This window comes from Rhea americana, unplaced genomic scaffold, assembly GCF_003343005.1.
Source record: "Rhea americana isolate MKP2758 unplaced genomic scaffold, rheAme1 scaffold_9, whole genome shotgun sequence".
NCBI lineage: Eukaryota > Metazoa > Chordata > Aves > Rheiformes > Rheidae > Rhea > Rhea americana.
The window spans coordinates 7,557,657-7,577,741 of NW_028187088.1; the positions used below are offsets into that span (position 1 = coordinate 7,557,657).

A 20,085-nucleotide genomic window follows, 5' to 3' on the forward strand; every position below is an offset into this window, starting at 1 on the left:
CAACGGAGCCATAGCAGGCTGAAAAAGCTTCTATCAAATAAGCTATTTCTTCCTCACCAACAGGGCAGGTGATTGGTGTGCCACTGAAATCTCATGGAGAAAGGAAAGTACCTTTTCCCCCTGACAGCCACAGGAGTAATTGCATGAAACTAGTGTCTAGCAGTGCACTCTAAGAGAGCTGTCACGATTAGCATATGTCTGATGTACTGAAGAGGTGAGGAATTCTTTTGTTAACCTCTCTTGCCAAATGTTTTGTGAAATCATCCAATTTCAATGACTTTGGTATTCTGGGGTACTGTCTGACCTATTGGTCCATTCTTTTGTTTTTTCCTCTCATGTTACATCTCCTTATGGTGGCTACAGAGGAAAGATTTGTGATTTCTGAGAGTGTATAGACCAGCCAGACTGGACTCTGGGTTCTCCTGCACACCATAAATCAGATACCCCACTGGTTGCCAGGGATTTGATGCTTAGCTGAAAGTAGCAGCTGATTCAGAAATAATTACTGCAGAATCAATGCATTTAGTTCATTTGAAACCATGGCTATGTATTGCCTTCTATATTTAAGCATTGTTAAATTATTTAATTCTTCACTTCTGAATTTCATTTTTTCCYCTTGGATTTGCTCCATATAGGATCAGTTTGCTGTCACTTAGATAGCAAAGCCATTTCACAATTAGTATTGGTATCAGAGCAAAATCAGGGGAATTAGATACAATTTTCAGTAGTGCCCAAATCACTTGGAAGCATTTAAATTTCATTTTCAAAAGTGCTGTAGGCACATAAAAGTCCAAGTCTTATAGCTGTAAATAGACTTTACCTCCTAAGGCTCAGAGCACTTGGAAATTTATTAGTACTTTAAAATGAAGTTTGTTCTTTCCAATGGCAGCTCTTCTTCCTTTCAAAGGTTTAAAAATCAAAATTATAAATGTTCTTTCTGAAAGAACACTTTGACAAGCCAAACTCAAAATCCCAACTTCAGGAATAAGAAAGAAGGGGGTCGAAGGAGGTAGGTATTTAAAGGTAGAAAGCTTCTACTTTTACACACACTCATGTAGTCACCAGTTAGAGTTAGAAAAACAAATTCACAGAAGAAACTAGTCTCTTGCAAAAATGCTACATAAATAACTTGTCAAAAGTATATGAAAATGACCTAACTGCATACTCACGAATCAGAAAATACTCCCTTTAATATGAGGCATAAAACTATGTTTTATGTTGTACACCTTATAAAACCTCTCTAGTTCTGTACACTATTTTTTCTAAACCAAAAGATGCACATGCAAACCATTTTTAACTCCTTTCGGTCTATGTCCATCCACATCCCAGGCAACATTAATAACAGACTTTCCCCTTACAGTTCACACCATAACACTTTTATTGGAAGCCTCTGTTCTATTCATTTTCATTTTAACCAGCAGTGCAGTAATTTTCATGTTCAACTAAAGGGATGACCAGGTGAACATAGGTTTGATCATGTTCTCATTGAAGTGCATACCAAAAACCTCACAACTATTAGGGAACTAGACTGTGCCCTACGAAGCAATTTCAGCTGGACTCAAACTCTGATTCAGCAAGCCACTTCAGCTAAGCACTTATCCCAAAGTGCTTAGCTGAATCAAGGCTACAACGCATAGCATGCTGTGTGGATTTTCTTTAGGGCAAGTCAGGACCTGAGGCAGTGGACTAGAGAGCTAGTTGACTTCCCGAGAGCATGAAAGGACTGTAAATGCCAGATAATGTTCCTTGACATGATGGCCCTCTAAACACTCACGCACGTCCTTAGCTATACTATTCTGAGGGCCTCCACTAACTGCTGATAGAGTGCTCATGATAGAACATGAAGTGTGTGCACATTTATCCATCAAACYCCACCCTAGTTCTGCACTCCAGTGTTTCAGTAGACACTTCATGTGCAGGCAATGCACAGAGAGCACCCTCCAGTACACACTTACCTGCAGTGTGAGCAAAGCCCCATTTTCTGCACATCCTCCCAGATTCCATTTGCTCTTGCAGTTACAGCATCATGTAGAAATGACAACCTAGCATCCTCCCTTGCATGGCCCTGAGGCCCTCCCAGGATGTGCTTTGTCACAGTTTACTGTGAGGGCACACCAGATCTGTAAGTAGCGTGGGCTCAGATGACCTGCAAAATGAAAACTGGATGCCAGTCCTGTAAGTGCCCCTGTACACAGAGAGCTCCCATGGCTGGCCTTTCATCTCTGTCTCCCTTCAAGGAATCCAGAGGAGAAAGATCTCTCTAAGAATTTGCATCATTTGAAGCACAACAGTTTTGAAGTCCCTCCTTCCAACCTTATGAAGGACCTTATCCTTTGCTCCCTGAACTCTATGTTCTGTAAGCGAACCTTTAACAAACCCCAAACGCTCAGAAGCCCTCTTTAACCTCATTAGACATTCAGGATATTCCCCCAGGAAGGCCCTGAGACTGCAAGAACTAAGTGAACACCTTCAGTTATGTATGTCTGAAAAGAACCATTAACCTCAGTGCCTCTGTTCACATTGAATAACTGAAGCCCCTAACGACATAGGGGATATAGGATAAGGACGTCAGCTAACCAAAGATACTTTGCTAGGATAAGGATGTCAGCTAACCACACATACATATATAACCTTGCCTTCCTCCTCCATCTTTCTGAGCCAGTGAAAACACCCATACAGACTCTATTATGCTTATGCAGCATGGAATTTTCTGAGGGTTAAAACTCGGTCAAATCAAAATCAGATTTCACTGAAGCACTCAAAGGCATTTTTCAGCTAGATGTTTCTATGCTAAAAATAAACTTTTTAACCCCCTGCTGGTTTGGCTGTTGAGCTGTTCAGAAAGAAATACAAATATTCTTGCTAAAGTGGGAATATTATCTCCATCCTTTTTTATGGCTAAATCATTTTTATTGGGGGGGGGGAAGGGACCCAAAACAAAACAAACTTACTTCACCTTTGGGCCAGAGACAGAACCCAGGAAATTTCAGCTTGACATGGGAAACTTCAATGAATTATAAGCAACAGAAAAAGGAGTAAAACAGAGTTTGCTTAGCAGACTGAATGTTAGCATTGCAATCTTGTGGTTCTAGCAACAAGTGTTTTTTTCCTCCCAAGTTCACTCCCATCTTAAATCTGTTTCCAAAGAAGCTTTCTAGGGAGGCCTGTTCTCTGTTCTCCAATAGCAGTAATGGATCAAGCTCCTATATGGAAGACCCAGCACATTGCTAAAGATCTAAATTGATACTGCAGTGAAATACAGGCTAAAACATTAATCATCATGATCCTTTCCCTCTGTCCTCAGTGACACAGTTGATCTGTAATGGTAGAGCAAAATTTTTGTTAATAAGTGAGAGTCTCGAGGACTWTTGTAACCATGGTAGTAATAATAATAAAAAAAGAAGAAAAATAGGTAGGGCAAGGTAGGAACTACAACGCGTAAGATCTCTGTGGCAAAATCTGAAGTGCTTCAGGATGTTGTTAAAAGTAAATTATGTGGATACTGTTGCTATTCTCTTGCCAATGTACAATCAAATCTCCTCACCACTGGTAGAAGAAGCAGCATGGAGATATTGCATGTTCTGTTTCTTGGATGAGAAAAATTTTCCAGACATTTGTAATAATTAAAAATCCCACGCAGAGTCTAAGGTGAGAATCTCAATGTCCTGGCCAAACTCCAACTAGGTTAATTTAGTTCTATATCCCAGCATCACCCCTGCAGTTTCAACTGTAATCAGAATTCTTTGCTTGCTGTCCTAAAGTATCATATGCCACTGTCTTTCACATTTTTTACAGCTTCCTTTGCATGATAAATGAAGCAATTTTCTGCTGGTTGTGCAATCAGGTAGGGAAGGTTGGCAATGTGCTTTGAATTCTGTTTGATTGAAAGTTGCAATGTTAATGTAAATCACTTGCAATCAGATAAAAGATGAAGACTACAAATTCAGCTGTTTCATTTTTTCTAGATGTTCCTACATGACTTTTATGACCCATAGCAACTAGATTAGTTGTTATTACAAGTGGATTTCATCTGCTGTAGAAAACACATCTGTCTAATGTTTCAGATACCTCCTGCTACTTGCACACTGTTAACTCTTATATGCCTGTATGCCTGTATGTAGACAGGAAACAGTTTTTTTTAACAAAGATGGTAGCAAGAGACAATCTGGCTCAGGGCTTAAATGAAACACTACAGCTAATCTAGCATGAAGCATATTTCAAAACAGGGATATCAGAATTCTGGTTTAAATCTTAGTGTCTGTTTCCAAAAAGCACAATGTTAAGAAAGCTCTCACTGAGACTATTCATCTGGGCACCAATACATATTTTTGTCAATGATGTTGAGCACAGGTTATTCAGACTTCCAGGATTTAGCTTCTATGTGCAGATTTATCAAGAAGACTTTGTATAAGGAGAAAAATGAGGGAAGGATATAGGGAGAGAAGGAAGAAACATGTTATTGTGGAGAGGTTTTTTTCAGACTTCCTTTTTTTCTCCCCTGCTGGTACTTTGGAAACCTAAAATCCAAATCGGTGAGACCTGATTTCCATGCCCATCAGCCCATTTCTGCTAGCATCAGCTTCTTGTATCTGTACAGAGCTGTTGTGTCATTCTCTGTCCTGGGAGAGATTTGACTGTTTCTCAGTTCTCACACCACTGGGATGGCATACTGCCTAGCATCCTCCTTCCCACTTCCTTCCTATTGGAAACACGCATTTGCAGCTAGGCAAGTATCTTGCTTCCAACCACCAGCTACGGAGCTGGACCATGGTTATTTATAGGATCCTGACTAGAAGATGTGAATATTCCTATGCCGAATGGCTTGAGAAAGAGCATGCAATCCCATCCCCAAACGTTTCAAAGCAATTTCAAGCTAGATCCATAGGCAGGAGTACAGAACTTGGATGCTCCAGACATTACATTCCATTGCCCTCACAGTCAAATACTAGAATCAGTTCATTCTCTGAGCAGTAATTTTCAGAGCTCTTGAAGAGATGTTTACAGGATGGCTGAGTGACTAAATTGGGTTCTAAGGCCAGGAGAGCTACTCTTCTCAGAGACAAGAAGGTCTTCACAATAAACATTAGACCTATGAGAAATGAAAAATGAGCTTTCTCATTGACAATTCCATAGCTACATAGCTCCCATGTAGTACAAAATATGTATCTTTGCCCCTGTTCTCCTGCAACAAGAAAAAATAATGCAAATAAATAAGAATAATGACAGACTAACAAAAACAGTAATGACTCCTCTGGACTTGAGTAGAGGTGTAAGCAACCAGTCACTCAAGAAGAAGGGGCTCAGATACCCTGTTGGCAGGTGCACTGGTAATGCAAAGATCCAGCTAATTGGACAGGAGGAAGCTATGGGTGTGAGGTGTTATAAAACCACTATGCAGGCTGAGCTCACTACCTCTTTGTGTCACTCCAGAAGACAGTGATGAAGGGTGGTGCCCTCTAACTGAGGCAATACATGGACTAGCTGTGAAGGATCACAATAATTTATGAATCTGTTTCACAGAGCCTCTTACAAGGATCAGTTGGTTATTGTCTATATGCTGTTCTAAAGTGCTGTAAGCAATTAGCATTACCACATTCTGAGAGTCATATGAGACTTCAAAGCTTTACTGAGGTCAGAATAAAATCCCTTAGAAAGTACCAGTTGGAGAATTAGAAAAAGAGGTCACTAGCAAGAGCCAAGAATATGGAGTCCAGACTCCAAGTATGCAAGAACATGTCCTCCATCTGTCTTAAGACATTTCAGCATCCCCCGTCCTCTCTCTCTTTGCTCAAACAAAACAAAAATAAAAACAAAAAAGAAAGGAAGAAAAAAAAACTTAGCAGACTTAGCAGGGTCCACAGTGCCTTTTCAATTTACTTCATTTTAGTGACAGTTTAGTGAGGATAGTGATAACATACGGTGAATGGATTTATCAGAATTCAATGAAAAATGGCTGGGGCAGACTTGGTAGTATACTACAGGATCTTTCAAGGTCCAGAGATTTCTGACATGCTCGAGGTCTGAGCTCAAAAGAATAGTTACTGATTTGCTTTAAAGTTTGAGGTTTAGAGTGATTTGGAGGCATGACTCTCTGGGAGCATGCAGAAAATGATAGCAGGCAAAAATCCCTCTTGCCAGAGAAGCAGAGAATTTGGAACTTGATCTTGGCAAATCATGCCCTGACAACTGAGCTGCAGCTTTCTCAGACAGTTTCCCCCAACATGTGCAAAAATAGGAACAAGATTCTGATTTTGTCTACATTCACGTAACACCTTGCAAAGCAATGGCACCAAGCCATCTTTTCACACTAGTTTTACCCAAGGGGAATTAAGGATAAYTAACCAAGCTCGCTACCCACCCCAGCATACATTACTTGTTTCATAAAAAAGGCTGGTGCATGCACCTGTAAAATAGATTTGACAGTACAGTACAGTACAGTAAATATACTGAAAATCAATTCAATTTAACATCCTTTAAGAACAGACTGAACCAGGCAACATCTTTCAACATTGCTTAAAGTGGTCTTGGTGAGATGTGTATTAAGCAGATGGAGTATGCAATATAATAACAAGTGCATCAGGTGCCACAGGGTCCAACATGCCTAAGTCAGGGGCCCTACTTCAGAACTAGAGTTTAAATACAATCCCCATGAACTGCTTTAATTCCCACATCGCTACACCATTATTTCTCCTGCTACAGAACCATTCCATGAGAGCTAAGCTTTTCTGATGTATTCCAGGCCCTCATGGTGCAATGATGATTGTCCAGATGTCAGTTTGGGCTGGCTGCCTGTCTGAGGAACAGGTTGACCTAGACTGACTTCAGTCGCTTGAGGACTAGGATCTCTACTTTTTCACAGAAAGAGACAGGCTTCTCTAGAGAATGACTTGGAATAGCAAAGGCAGCTCCCACTGAATGAGAAGTGGTATCTATGGTGCAAGGTTGGGAGTGTCAGGTGGTATGGTTTTCAGACAGATTTTTTTATAGTTCTTACGTCTGCCTGGATGATACCTCAGGATGACACTCAGGTCACCTCTCAGGCATATTCTTATCTCCTTCCTTCCTAGCCATGCCTCCTATTTGACCAGCTGTAGAAGCACAGGGCTTAGCCTAGGAAGCACAGCCCTTTTCTCAGCTGCCCACCGCACCTCAGCGCTGGATGCCCCAGGCTGTGGTTGGTGTGCTGTCTCTTTGGGTTAAACCAGGAGGAGGTCCCATAGCCTACCACTGCAAAGGGTGTTACATATGGCTGCATCAAAGAGTGCACCTGCACTTACCATTGAGGTGTTAGAAGAACTGAGTGTACAGGGAAGGGGCAGGAGGCCTCTGTTCTGCAGGGTTTAATTGCTTTTACTTTAACCCCAGACCCCTCTTGCCTTTGCAATGTTTGGTAAACACGACCTTTTAGAGGAGGAAAAAACAGATGGCATCCTGCATTAGCGTAACTGCCTGCTCAGCACCCCAGGAAAGAGAAACTTGGCTTCTCAGCAGCAGTCTTTCTGCCACTTCGACTCAGATCTCTTGGCTCCTGATCCCCGAGGCAGGTTTGAACATCACCGAATTCGCTGACAAAAGCCTGCCGGTGCAATCATGCAGAAGATAGAATTTCACTGCTAAAATGAGATGAATTCAGGGCTGGGAGGCAGCAAAGCCTCCACAATGGGAAGAAGCCYTGTATTTTCCCTCAGCCCTCTCTAACAGAACTCATGCTTTCCTATTCCGGCTACCTGTGAGCTGAGTCAGGGACACAGCTCTTGGAATTTACAGACCTAGGCAATGACTTCTGTGGTCTTCTCTCTCTCTTTTTTTTTTTTTTTTTTTCCAGCATGCTGTGATAGACCCTGGGTTGGACTGCAGCTCTGGGCTCCTTCCTGAGGGAGCAGTGTAACTGATCACTGAAGGCAGTGAGCGAGCCATGTCTCAGGAAGAACTTTATGTAACCAAAATACATTTTGTTTCTGGTCTCAGAAACATATTCCATCTCTTGTCATTGCAGCCAGGTAGACGACCATTGTTTATGTGACTCTTCTTTGTCTCCCCACTGCACTAACTTTCCATCTAGCCACTACAATAACAAGTCACTGTGTACAGCAGCAAGAAAAGGGCTTTAGGAAATGGATATTTCTGCAAAATGTTCCATTTTAGGGCACGTACTGGCAGGAAATGAGAAATCCCTCTCTGCCCACAGAGAGGGCTTTCTGCCTTCTGCTGCCACGTTTATCACATCCTCCATTCCACCCTTCTCAATAGCAGCATCCTTGTACTACAGTTCACCTTCGGGACCTCATCCAGCAAGTGCAGCTGCAGACTCTGAATGGAGCCTGAGGGAGTCAGGCACCCGCAGCTAACTGAATCTTAGCTCCTGTTTATATCTCGATGCTCTTCTTCAAAAGGCTCTTTCCTCACAGAAGATAAAGCAGTCCCCAGCTTTCCTATGATCTTTGAACAAGCAGGGTGATGTCTCCAACACATTTTTCATCCTCTTTTTCTCAGCTAACCACCTGTCTGCAGAGCCCAATGAGAGTGGCCTCATAGCAGTTGTACAGCATGCTTCTCTTCAACTGCTCTTCCTGGAAGAGCTGAAAGCCTAGCAGTGTCCCACACAGGGAAAGTGACTCTGAAATATAGCCACGATTTTCCAAAAGGAGTGCTTATTGCACTTGAACACAGAACCTGCCCCATGGGAATGGCTGGAAAATGGTCCTGCAGATAAACCTTCCTATGTGAACAGGCATGAGCAGGCATTGCAGAGCACAGAAAAGATAAAAGACCTTTTTATTGATATCTCATTGCAGGAAAATTTATAATAATAGGTTAGAGTCTCATTTCTATTACTGCCAATGTATGCTGGCACAAACAGGAATATTCTGGCCAAGGGACCTGCTCACTTACCCTTGTTTACATGTTCTTCTCTCCAATCTCTTATTTCTTTTATGTTACTCTTTAACTTCCTACTTTTTCTGTTCCCTTCTCTCCCATCACTCTCCTTCTCTCTATAGTATTTTTGATGGCCTTTTCCCTTACAGTAGCACTTCCTTCTTTCTTGGGCTGAAATCATCCACTTCTCACTTTCTCAATGACTCTTTTTCCACTTCTTTGCCAATTTCTCAGTACATACTTGCTCTGTCTCTCTGCCCTGGAAACTATGAACACRTGTGGACAGAGAGTCCATTGTGACCATCTGGTGAGTTCAACAGAATACATCTTACTGCAGAAAAAATCTGGAGTGGTCAAATTTGCGGGGAGGGGTCTGCAGATGATATTCACTGATGCAGTTCAGATGGTCCAATGACATCAGTAATGATCAGTGAATGGTGTCAGTTCCACTGAAACCTGTCTGCTATTACCTTATCAACCTTCTGTGCCCATTTCCCAGTGCTAGATGTTGCCAAACATCTAGGATGTTAAGGATGTTCTCTAAAACCATAGTCTAATTTTTACTTATAATTATATGTGCTTCCTTGCTTCCCCTAAATTTACATGCACAAAATACCTTTGAGACTCTAAACCTAAGCTCCTGCAAAGTAATTAAAGCTGCTATTCCTGTCTATAGAAAACACCTTTAAAAGGAGAGGATCTACTCACCTCCAAGTTTAGAAAGAGTTGAAATCCAGGTCCAGATGTTACTCCTGGCCCACATCTCTGTGTTAGACTCAAATTAAAGTTCTGACAACTCTGACTCTGGAGAATAGTTAGATGAACTTTTTTGATCCATCCCTGTCTCTTTGTAGCATCCCCACAACCTCCAATTGTAATATCCTGAACAAAGGATTATTAAATCTACAGGGAGGAAAGAATAAGAAGCAGATGAGCTGTTAAGATGCAGAAAAAAATCCTCTCTTCACGTCTGTGACCTCAATAAGGAAAAGAAATGAGAAAAGAAGCACAAACAGTATGTGCTAGCAAAGCAGAAATGTTGCTGAGACTTCTCCTGTGCCTTTTCCAAAACAGTGTTGTGGAGGACATTAGTGAGAATGAAAGAATTCAGACTGGAGAGCTCTGTACATGAAGTCATTTGTTCTCAGAGCATACAAGCATAGACTGTGGGCATGGAGACTTCCTTTAAATTAGCATGACCAGTTGCTGTAACTCTGACATGGACAGTTCTCAATGAAGAATCACAGGAGAATTCAGCATTCATGGTCCACCTGTTCTTGGAGCTTGCACTTGATACTGCCAGCTGGGTGCCAATTAGTCAAAGCTGCTATGCTGTTTTGTGTGGTAGGTCATACATCTGATTTGATACAGGCTAGAATTATTATCGTGTTTCACACCTGGACCAARAGCCATTGAGTACCTCTAAACTGAGAGGAACCAATGACCTCCAGGTTACAGATTCAATATCCTGACAACAATCCTAAGTTAGAAAGGCTAATTTCTCATTTCATGAATTGGACTCATGCTGCTTTCTGTCAGGCAGGGTCAACCTTCACAAGTTCAGACATAATGTTGGGTAGCTCGATTGTCTTCAGTAATGCTGAAACAGTGATGGATACTGGTGGAAAAATCATCAATCCCTACCTGACTCAAATTTTTTTGTTAAAATGCTTTGGTGGTAGCTAAAAAAAGGATTAACTTGGAGAGAGAATCAGTTCCCATCAACCTCATGGGCTCCAGCCTTAGGGAGTATTGCATTAGCAAGTCAAAATCTTGAAGACCTCTCAGGAGGATCTGACTGGTGGAGGACCTAGGATGATCTAGGGGCAAGGTGAGAGCTGCACTGTGAGGAGAGGTGCTCCTGGGATACAGCAGTGGACAGCCAAAGAGGGACATGATGCTGTGACTGTGCAGTGGGTAATATCCATGGCTCTCTTGCCAGTGCCTTTCAGCATGACTTCACAGGGAACACAGCTAGTACATGTGCAATGGAAACAACTAGTTCAGGTAAAGACACACAAAGAGTCAGAGACAAAAGACCTCCAGAAGTAAAGGAAATCAGATTTTTTTTTTAACAGTGTGCTGTTTACGGTGTAGCATGCTCTCATCCAGCTCAGGGAGCTATGAAGAAAAATGTGTTTCTACTGACTGATGGTTTGATTTCAAAGAATTATCCAAAATCTGTCCACTCACTTTTCACCCTCCCACATGCAGCAATGAGGTAACAAGCACAAAAGACCACTTCCAGCAAGGATACATAATTCCATCTGACTGGTTTAATAAGTCAGAAGCAGGGCAAGAGGGAATTTCAACAGAAGTGCAGAGAAGGCTGGCTTAGAAATGTAACCAATGGGTAAGAGGATAAATTAGAAGTCTCTTTTCCAGTATTTGGTGCAGTAATGCCAGGCAGTAACCAGTCTGTGACAGTGACTAATCCAGAAGGTGCCTTAGAAACAAGTACGCAGCTGTTTGAAGTCTAAACTATATTGAGTTACAATTTAATTGGCCTATAATCATGAAGTAAACACTTGCCAGTTGCATTGATCATGTTTCAACCCGGATCTAAGAAGCATTCTACATACTGGAAAGTTAAACCTCACGAGGACATATTATGTATAAATACCATGAACAGAGCTTGCCTATCTTTTCCTTAAACCTTTCAAAATACAGTCTTTCTACTCAGTACATATCCAAGCCCTTCCAGGCGATGCTGTTTAGAACCCTGACCTCTCCTCTTCCTGGGAAGACTCTCTGTCTCTTTTGTGCTCAAAGCAGGTCAGGTCTCATTTGCACTTCCTCCAGATCGGAAGGACCTTCTTTCTCCCACAAACACAGTTGGAACATGCTCCCTTTCCAAACTGCTGTCTGGGATCTGATCCTGCCCCTTACACAAAGATAGCTAAATCTTACCCAGTCTCCTCCATGATGTGATCCCTCAGCCCTTGAGTGTTATCCCCATGCCCATCCCCAAAGCAGACCTGCCCCAAGCTTTTAATAATTTTTGTAGAACTTTTCCCAACGCTGGACTAGAGGTGATTTTTCTACCAATTTCTTATTCAGCACTGCAGGCAAGACAGAGGCAGGCTCCGAAAAGCCTATGAAAGGCAATTGAATGAATATACTGTTCCCTTAGATTATGACTCCATCATTTCCTCTCATTACTCTAATAGAAGCAAATCTTTTTCATCTCAATCCCATTACTTCACACAAAGGCAAATGGTATGTAATCCTGTTGGAGTTGGGTTACTGCTGGACACATTTTAAGGACATTGTTCTGGGATGCCAGTCTCCACTGTGTGAGACTGGGAGAAATGGAAAATGCAATTACTAGGCTATTGAAATTCCCAGAATGAAACCCTGCTGTAAACAGGCAGAAGCCAGGAAGAAAAAGAGCAGTTCCTATATGAAATTACAAGGTTTGGCTAAATCAGAGTCTAACCAGTACCTCAATGAAAGAGCAGGGTTAGTTCCTACTACCACCATCATGGAGCCTCCTTGTTCCCCTCAACCTGATCTTTGGCATCCCTGGTGGGGATGGTCATGCAGTAAGCCTCCCCTTGTGCCAGGTGCTGTACAGGTCCAATGCGGAAAATGATGCACTGTAGTTTGAGATGGGGAAACCCTAAGCAGAGCCCAATGACAGGAATTTGCCTATTGCTGCCATCACCTTGCACTGTACTTTGGCTCTGGACTTTTTAGGTGAAGACTCTAGGAACAGATACGTCTATATGTCTCCTAATGTTCATGCCCTGTGGCACCAGTCTTGCTGATCCCTAGCACAACCCCAGTGGGGCAGCCAGGTGGGCAATTTGCATTGCTAAATTTATGACACACTAATCCCTCAGGAATTCACATGGTAGAGGAGAGAAGGGAGACAGAAGACAGGGTGTTAGCTCTGTTTGTTGCAGTCACTGAAGCAAGTGAGAATGAGATGAGTGGAAATTATCGCAACTGCTTCACTGAATTGGCTTCTGTTTAATGGTTAGACACTGATATGCACCTAATCAATACCCACTGACCTGAAGCCTTTTCAGCTGGATAAGCAACAAAGAAAGGAGCCAGAAATCTTTCAGAATAGATGTAGGGGGATGTAGGGGACATAGATAGAGTAGGGGAGGCCACACAAGGACAATGTACAGTGACCACTGCAAAACACAAGCAGAGACAAATTTTGCCCCAGACTGAGCCTTGTTACCAGACTCCCACTGTTATACTCTGTGTGTCTTTGTTCTTCTGTCCCACACTAGAGGTACATGGCTGCTCTTACTAGTCTTCCCATGCACCACTGTTCTGACTTCCTCGTGTTGCATACTCCTCTTTACCTTCACCTTCCTTGCTGCCCCTGTTTCCTCTGTCGCCAAAGGTGAGTCTTTTTTTCCCCCCCACACACAAATTGAGGCTGGATTTCTGGGGAGCAGAATTATTGTTCCAGGTCACACAAGGAGGTGATGTGGGCTGACATAAAGTTCCTGGCAGAGAAGGAGCCATCAGCCAATTGCCACTGGAGTCTCAAAGTCCCTTGAAGAGATGAGAGTCACTTCCTTGTTTATGCTCTTTATTAGTCCCTATTCTCTTTAATCGGCTTAGACTGATGAGCCGAGGCAGTGGTAGGGATCAGCCAGGCTGTTTAATTAAAGGATTGCAGCTCAGCCCTGCAGTTTGGGGGTTTGTGTAAATTAGCTGCAAGTACATTATTTAATCTGCTGCACAGAGAGGAGTTGGGGTATTAATGAAGCAAACTCTAATTAAAACTAGACGGTTGACAGTTATTAGCGGCATCAGTTCTGACAGGATTTATCTCATTTAGGGAAATGCCTGATCATGGAGAGGGAAAAGAAAGAATAAACCCAAGCTAGTTTATCAAATTCACCGCAGCACTGCTTATAACTAGCTGGCCTCTCAGCAGGACTCAGGAGAGCTGCACAAGGACCCCCTATGTTCCCGGCTGCTCCACCAGGAGCCCTGAAGAGCTTGTTTAGTGATGTGCCCGGCTCACCCAGAAGCTAATTGYCTATTCAGGATGTCTGACCCACGTATTTCAGTCCTGGTTGACTTAKCTTTTGTACTGCACTGGTTCAACGGGGACCCTAATAAGGATTTGAGTGGGATGGCAGGCTCCATAATGATCTGATAAACTTCTCCCAGCAGCATATCAAGACATTCCAGAGCAGCATAGCTATCAGGTATGGATTTCAGCCCCATGGTGACCCTGTTGTTTTCCCTCTCTGTTATTTTGCTTGCCCTCYTCATTGCACTGGATATGCCACTTCAGGAACAAAAGGATGCCCACTATTGGCTGCAGAACTTGGAACAGAGTGGAAAGTGCTTTCTGGTCAGCATAAAGCTGATCAGTGAGTTTAATAGTCCTGCATGTGCTCTGCTTTTCTCCTGGCATTGTATAGGAAGTAAGGATTCTCTTCTCATCTGAGACACATTTAAAGACTGCTCTGTTTCAAAAAGCAAGTTTATGTACCTGTTTCTAGCCTTCAGATAGCCAGCATGGCTTCAACCATCTCTGTCTCTTCACAGAATATTGGGTTTCACAGAGACAGATTTAGAACTGCTATTTGGAGAGGGGTAGGGGAGATTGGAAATGAAGAGGTAAAGAGAAAGTCTTGGAAAGAAAGTATGGAAAGTAGATGGCCTGCATGGTGGGATAAACTACAAAAGACAGGCTAGGTAACATTAAACTGASAGGCAGAGATCAGTATGGATGGTTGTTAATTGGAAGCCCAGATGCAACATGCTGTAAGGGTCATTCATCTCCACTTCTGACTTTCCTGACTCGGGCTCATCTTTGGAAAAAACTTGCCAAGTTGTTAAATTTTTGGAATGAGTGACTGCTTTCCCCTCTGTTTACCWGCCAAATCCCAGATGATGAACTTGGCCATTCCCACTAAAAGGAGTACAGGCACACTCAGGTTTGAGGGATGGGCAGGGCCTTTTGGAGTCACTGTGCTAAAACGAAGGCCTGTAGCATGAGGGTGATACATACTATCCTACACTTTAAGACATACCGTGAATGACTGAATCTTTTAGGATGAGAAAATGCTGGAAGGTAAGGGAAGGAAACTCTCAGAAATAAAATGGAGGCTGGGACAAGAATGAGGCAGGGCCAAGGATCAGAGTGCAGAGATTGAAGGCTATGGCTAAACAGAGCTTCGGTGAAGACTAAACAGAGCACATGAATTTACACTATCTCTCTCTAGAAATGCAAGGGAGAGGCCATTGTCCCTACTGCAGAAACCTCTGCTGCCTCCTCCTCTTCCTGACAGCATCTTCCCATCCACCACTGAGATGCAGTCATGGACACTCCATAGGGCCATCACACAAACCATARCAATTCTTCAGAGCCTTCAACACTGGCACCCCACAGAGTTAACCCTTCCATCTTCATACACAAATAGGCAGGAAGGGTCCTGCTCCATTCCTGTCTTCAAGTGCAGCTGAATTCCACTTCTGAACACGCACACATACGCGCGAACGCACACATGTCTATTCTTTTCACAGATGTCCAGCACTCACACTTTTCCTTTTCCTTGCAGGGACATCAGAAACCAGAAACTGTTCAAGTGAGCAGAACAAACAAGAGAAAAAGCATTTCAAAAATGGTCTATCCTCATTATTGCAATTCAGCTGCTTGATCCTGTTCAGAGCCCTCCCCAGTAACTCAAGCTTCTTATATTGATGGCAAAGTTCAGATGTAAAAGTCTAGCAGTGTGATGAGGGAAATCTTTACAAAGGTACCTGTTTGCTGCTGACAGCAGTATGATAAGGCATGAGAAAAAGGAGCAGAGATATAAGTGGTAGTAAGTGAGAAGGAGATGGCAAGAATGGGAAAGAGGGAGATAAGGCAGAACACAGGAGCTGTATCCAGTACGTGTAACTCAGGTATTTCTGAGGCTCCTTAGACCCCTTGTCTTTGGCATTGATGTCATTTACTGATGAGGGGGAGCTCTGCCTGTTGCTGATGTGCCCAAGCTGGAATGCATTGGATGCACATTAGTAATAGTTAATAGTACCAGTCTGTAATTGCCCTTCAGTGTTAAGCTCAGATCAGTTGTGTGTTATGTTAAAGTGTCCCCCCAATACACATGCATAGGCTGCCCCACCCCTACTAGTTTCTGAGAGGTCACTTTGGCCTGGGTGTCTGTAGAACAGAGAGAGGAAATGGATATCGTGTGCACACTGATGTGAAAGAAGAACCTTGAGCTTCTTTGGTGATTTTTGCTGTAGCTTAAAGGTTACGGGCATCACTATAACATGGGTAAGTAATTTGAAGAAGAAGAGTAAAGTATGTACATATGGGTCTCAAAGTGATACAGAAGAGTAAGAAAAGATACAAGTGTGGATGTGAGTTGGAAGTAGATGTTTGAAAAGAGGCTGAAAGGATGTGTTCAGAGTCTCAGGGGTGTGTGTGAGTGGATGCCAATGGGGGGTTGTGAGCAATAACACTGAAGGGGTAACATCTCTGCAAGAGAAAAGGGAGGGACAGCAATACTGGGGATATGGGACACAAAGGAGGATGGAGGAAGACAGAGGAATATAATGCATGAGTTTTGTTTGGGGTAGGAAGATCAGTAGYGGGTGATGAGAGAACAAGAGAAGATGGGAAATAAAAAGCCTTGCTGGCAGCAGTTTCCCACCTTGGTGAGGAGTCTGGAGAGGAAGGCTTCTGCTCTGCATCAGCTGCTGGGCAACAGAACTGGTGTAAAACAGTTTCATTCCTGTAAGAAAAAAACAAACAGTAGCAGATTAGTGTTCAGCTCACTCAGCAGAAAACTCAGGGGAGGCTGCACTTTCCAAGACTGTTACAAGGGGACAGTGGCTCTCCAGTGATGCCGAAAGAGAAATCTGATTATTACATGAATGCTTTGCAGTCTGAGATGGTGGGAAACAGGAAAGAAGGGAGCCTGCAATGTTCTCTCCCTCCCTCACCTGCCCCATGACCCATATCAAGCTATAGAGAACAAGGCAAAGGAGAGAAATGAAAAGTTTTCTCTCGTCAGCATCTGCCTCGTGACCCCATACCTCTTACAAAAAACAGTTTTGCCTGTCTCTAACTTTTATATAGTTTGTGACAGTAACATCTATTTATATATGATTTCCTATACACTATAATGCAAAGAAGTTGATTTCTTTTTGTCATGACAATGGCTGAATAAATTTCACTGACTTTTTCCTGAAGAAAGAGCAGAAATGACCTCTGTATATCAGCACTGGGTATTATCAGAAGTATTAGTGAAAAACTAAGAGGAAAGCACAAGTGGAGGTGCTGAGGTGAAGAASAAAACAGAATAAATGATCACAGCAAAAAAAGGCAAAAACATATGAAGTAACAAACTTCAGGTAAACAACTGACAAAAAGGTGTTTACTAGACGTGAAAGGTGAAAGAATTCATCCAGAAGAAGAAAGCCAGGGCTGAGCTTTCCAAAACTTCTCACTAATCTTGAGTGACTGACTCTTGGGGGCCTTGCTTAGAAACATTTGCAAGGAGCCTGGTGATCAGGGAGGTTGTACATTTATCATACTACTGGTGCTCAGTTAGAACTGCTCCGCACTTCTGGAAATGAGATATTTTAAAATTCTTCTATGTGAGCCCTCACGGTGTTAGAGGCAGCACAAATCAATGGCCAATTTTGAACACATTCACTTTTGTCAATGAAAAGGAATAACTAAAAAGAGACACAGGGGCAGGGAAAAAATAGGGGAATGGAAAAGAAAATAGAAAAGAGGAAAAAAAACAAGGGAGAAAAAGTAAGTTGAATCCTCAGATGGCACAAATCACCCTGTCTTCAGATCAGTAGAAGAGTACTTAGAGCTCTGTTCTCAGTGCTACTGCTGAGACGCAGGTCTCAAATGAGGTCATCTCCTCTTAAAAATATTTTGTAGCTTCTAACCAAGTGATAGCAGCAAAGCTGTGTCTCTTGGCTTAGCATAGGGTCTCAGATTCTTCCAAACGCCTTGCCATACTTTCTATCACTCTGAAAATGTGAAGCTTATCCCCTTTTTCCTTCTCAAAATCTAACAGACATGGCCACAGAGCTATTTAAATTACAGACAACAATGGTCCTGTTCCTGGCCACCTTCTTTCAGCCTTCCCTGCTAGCTTAACTTAACAAACTGCTTAGTGTTTCTGCTTCCTGTGCTACCAACATATTCTCAAAATGAACCTTTGCTTAGAAGCAACAGTATTAGCAGGAGCAAGAGAGAAAGGGATAAAAGAAAGCACTAGCTTTAACTCACTGACCTCTGCCCATATCCTTTGTTCCTGCTCATGACATGCAATTTGCTGGAAAAGAGGGGGCACGTTTGTGCGAATTCATCTCCTGGTCTTCCATTTTGGTAACTACCCAGCTCACACCCCTTCTCTCCTGCCAGCCTCATTATTGCTTGTTCTCACTATGCTGTTTGTAATTTAAGCTTATTTGATAGCAAGTACCTGTCAGTCTGGTGTGTCCGTAATTTACCTGTTCTGTCTTCTTACTAAAGCAAGTGGTAGGATCACATTTGAGCCTACATTCCAGGAGGCTCACACAAATACTCAAGCTCCTACATCTTGTCATTCTGCTTCCAGATAGAATCCATCAAGGGTTTTCTGACAAAATTTTGTTTTCACAGAAAAYGCTGATTCATCAAACTGAAACTGTCTGGCGAAAACATCTTGGTGTTGACAAACTTTCTTCAATTCCAAGTTTTATCTGAATTTCCTGCCAGGCTACTGGAAGGCCAGGCTTCCAGACCCCAAATCTCTAGTGCAGTCATACCATAAAACAATGCCTTGATAGGGACTATAGGATTTTCAGTCTCTCCATTCACCCAAGATTTTGTTCTGCCCAACACTTGAAGAAGCAGTTCTATGTGCTGGCTAGATCAAGAGGTGTGGAGCACCTGTGCCAAGGCTGTGGCTCTGCAAGGCTGCCCTGGAGTATCAGAAATTGCCAGCTGCAGTATGGAAATGCAGAAGGCTCTCAGTTTCTCCAGTTAAAGCCAATGTTTTTTCTGAGGCACGTATCTTGTTTCAGTAGAATTATATGCTAGCATTTCCTACTGAAGGCCTTTCAGAATTCTTTGTCCCCAGGAACTTCTGGAAAAAGAAGGACCTAGTTCCAGATAAGAATCTTCCAAAAAATGGAACCTCCAAATTTCAGCTAGTTCTAATCTCAATACTTCCCCMCACGAACTCCACTGTTCTTTAGCCTTTTTCTAATATTAAATGCACCAGTCACATAAGAATGCTAATTACACTTGAAAAGAATAGAGTCAAAAAAACAAGAAAGGGCCACATAGAAAAAAAGAGGAGTACAAGAACAGATAAAAAAAAATAAGAAATGGAAGCCTGCATATGTATGAAAAGGCTCGTGCCTCTTGAAGCTCTGAGAGCCCAAGATCTCTAGAACAGTTGTGTACCCTACATACCACTACCAGATGTTGATCATGTCCACAGGCAGAAATTTGCCTCCAGAATTTTTGGGAACCTCGAGTCCAGGGCCATGATTCCCAGTGAGAAGTCACCAAAGAGATGGTAGGGAGCAGGCACTGCCTGATGGAGGGAAGCGTATGTAGTGTAAATGAGTATTCCAAGACTGTACCAAAAGCTCTTCCCGTGACTGGGGAAAATCCTATGATATCTCTGAGTTCCCCAGATACCTAAACGCATTTGGAGTTCTTTGTCAATTTACCTGCTTCTCATTTGTCCCTCCCAGACATACACCACAGGGAGCGGGTTCCATCTTGGAGATTATCCCTATTAATTTTCCTCTCTCTTTCCAATCCCTTATCCCTCATATGTCTGATGTTTTGTAAACCTATAGGAAGGTAAGGCCCTGGTCTTTGCACCATGGTATGCATAGACCAGACAAGAGCTATGACAGGTGGGGTTAACCAGGGCAGACTTTCCTGAAGAGGCTGTAGTGCCACTTTGGACCCTAGAGTAAATAGTCTAGGAAAGCAGCTATCTTTTTAACTGCATGCAGTCTTTCAGGTAAGATGTTATTTTTGTTGCTGAGTCTGGCAGCGTGGTAATGGCTGATAGCTACCTGGATTACATTTCCGTATTGGTTTGTCAACTCTTGCAACTCTGGAGAGAATCTTTGGATATTTATTGTCTGTTCTGAAGTCAGTGTAAAACTTTTGATGTCTTTTTTCCTCTCTGTGCTTTCTTTTTATTTTGTTTTTACATAAATCTTATTTCTTAAGTCAGAAAG

General features: G+C 42.6%; 1 protein-coding gene across 1 annotated transcript in view; it reads right to left on the bottom strand.

Moving 5' to 3' along the window:
* The window catches only part of IQSEC3 (IQ motif and Sec7 domain ArfGEF 3), a 101,275-nt gene that overhangs the window by 35,920 nt on the left and 45,270 nt on the right, over positions 1-20,085 (bottom strand). Inside the window, exon 2 of the mRNA XM_085324037.1 lies at positions 16,524-16,604. Coding sequence (XP_085180163.1) covers positions 16,524-16,604 — 81 coding nt within the window. The remainder of the gene's footprint in view (positions 1-16,523; positions 16,605-20,085) is intronic.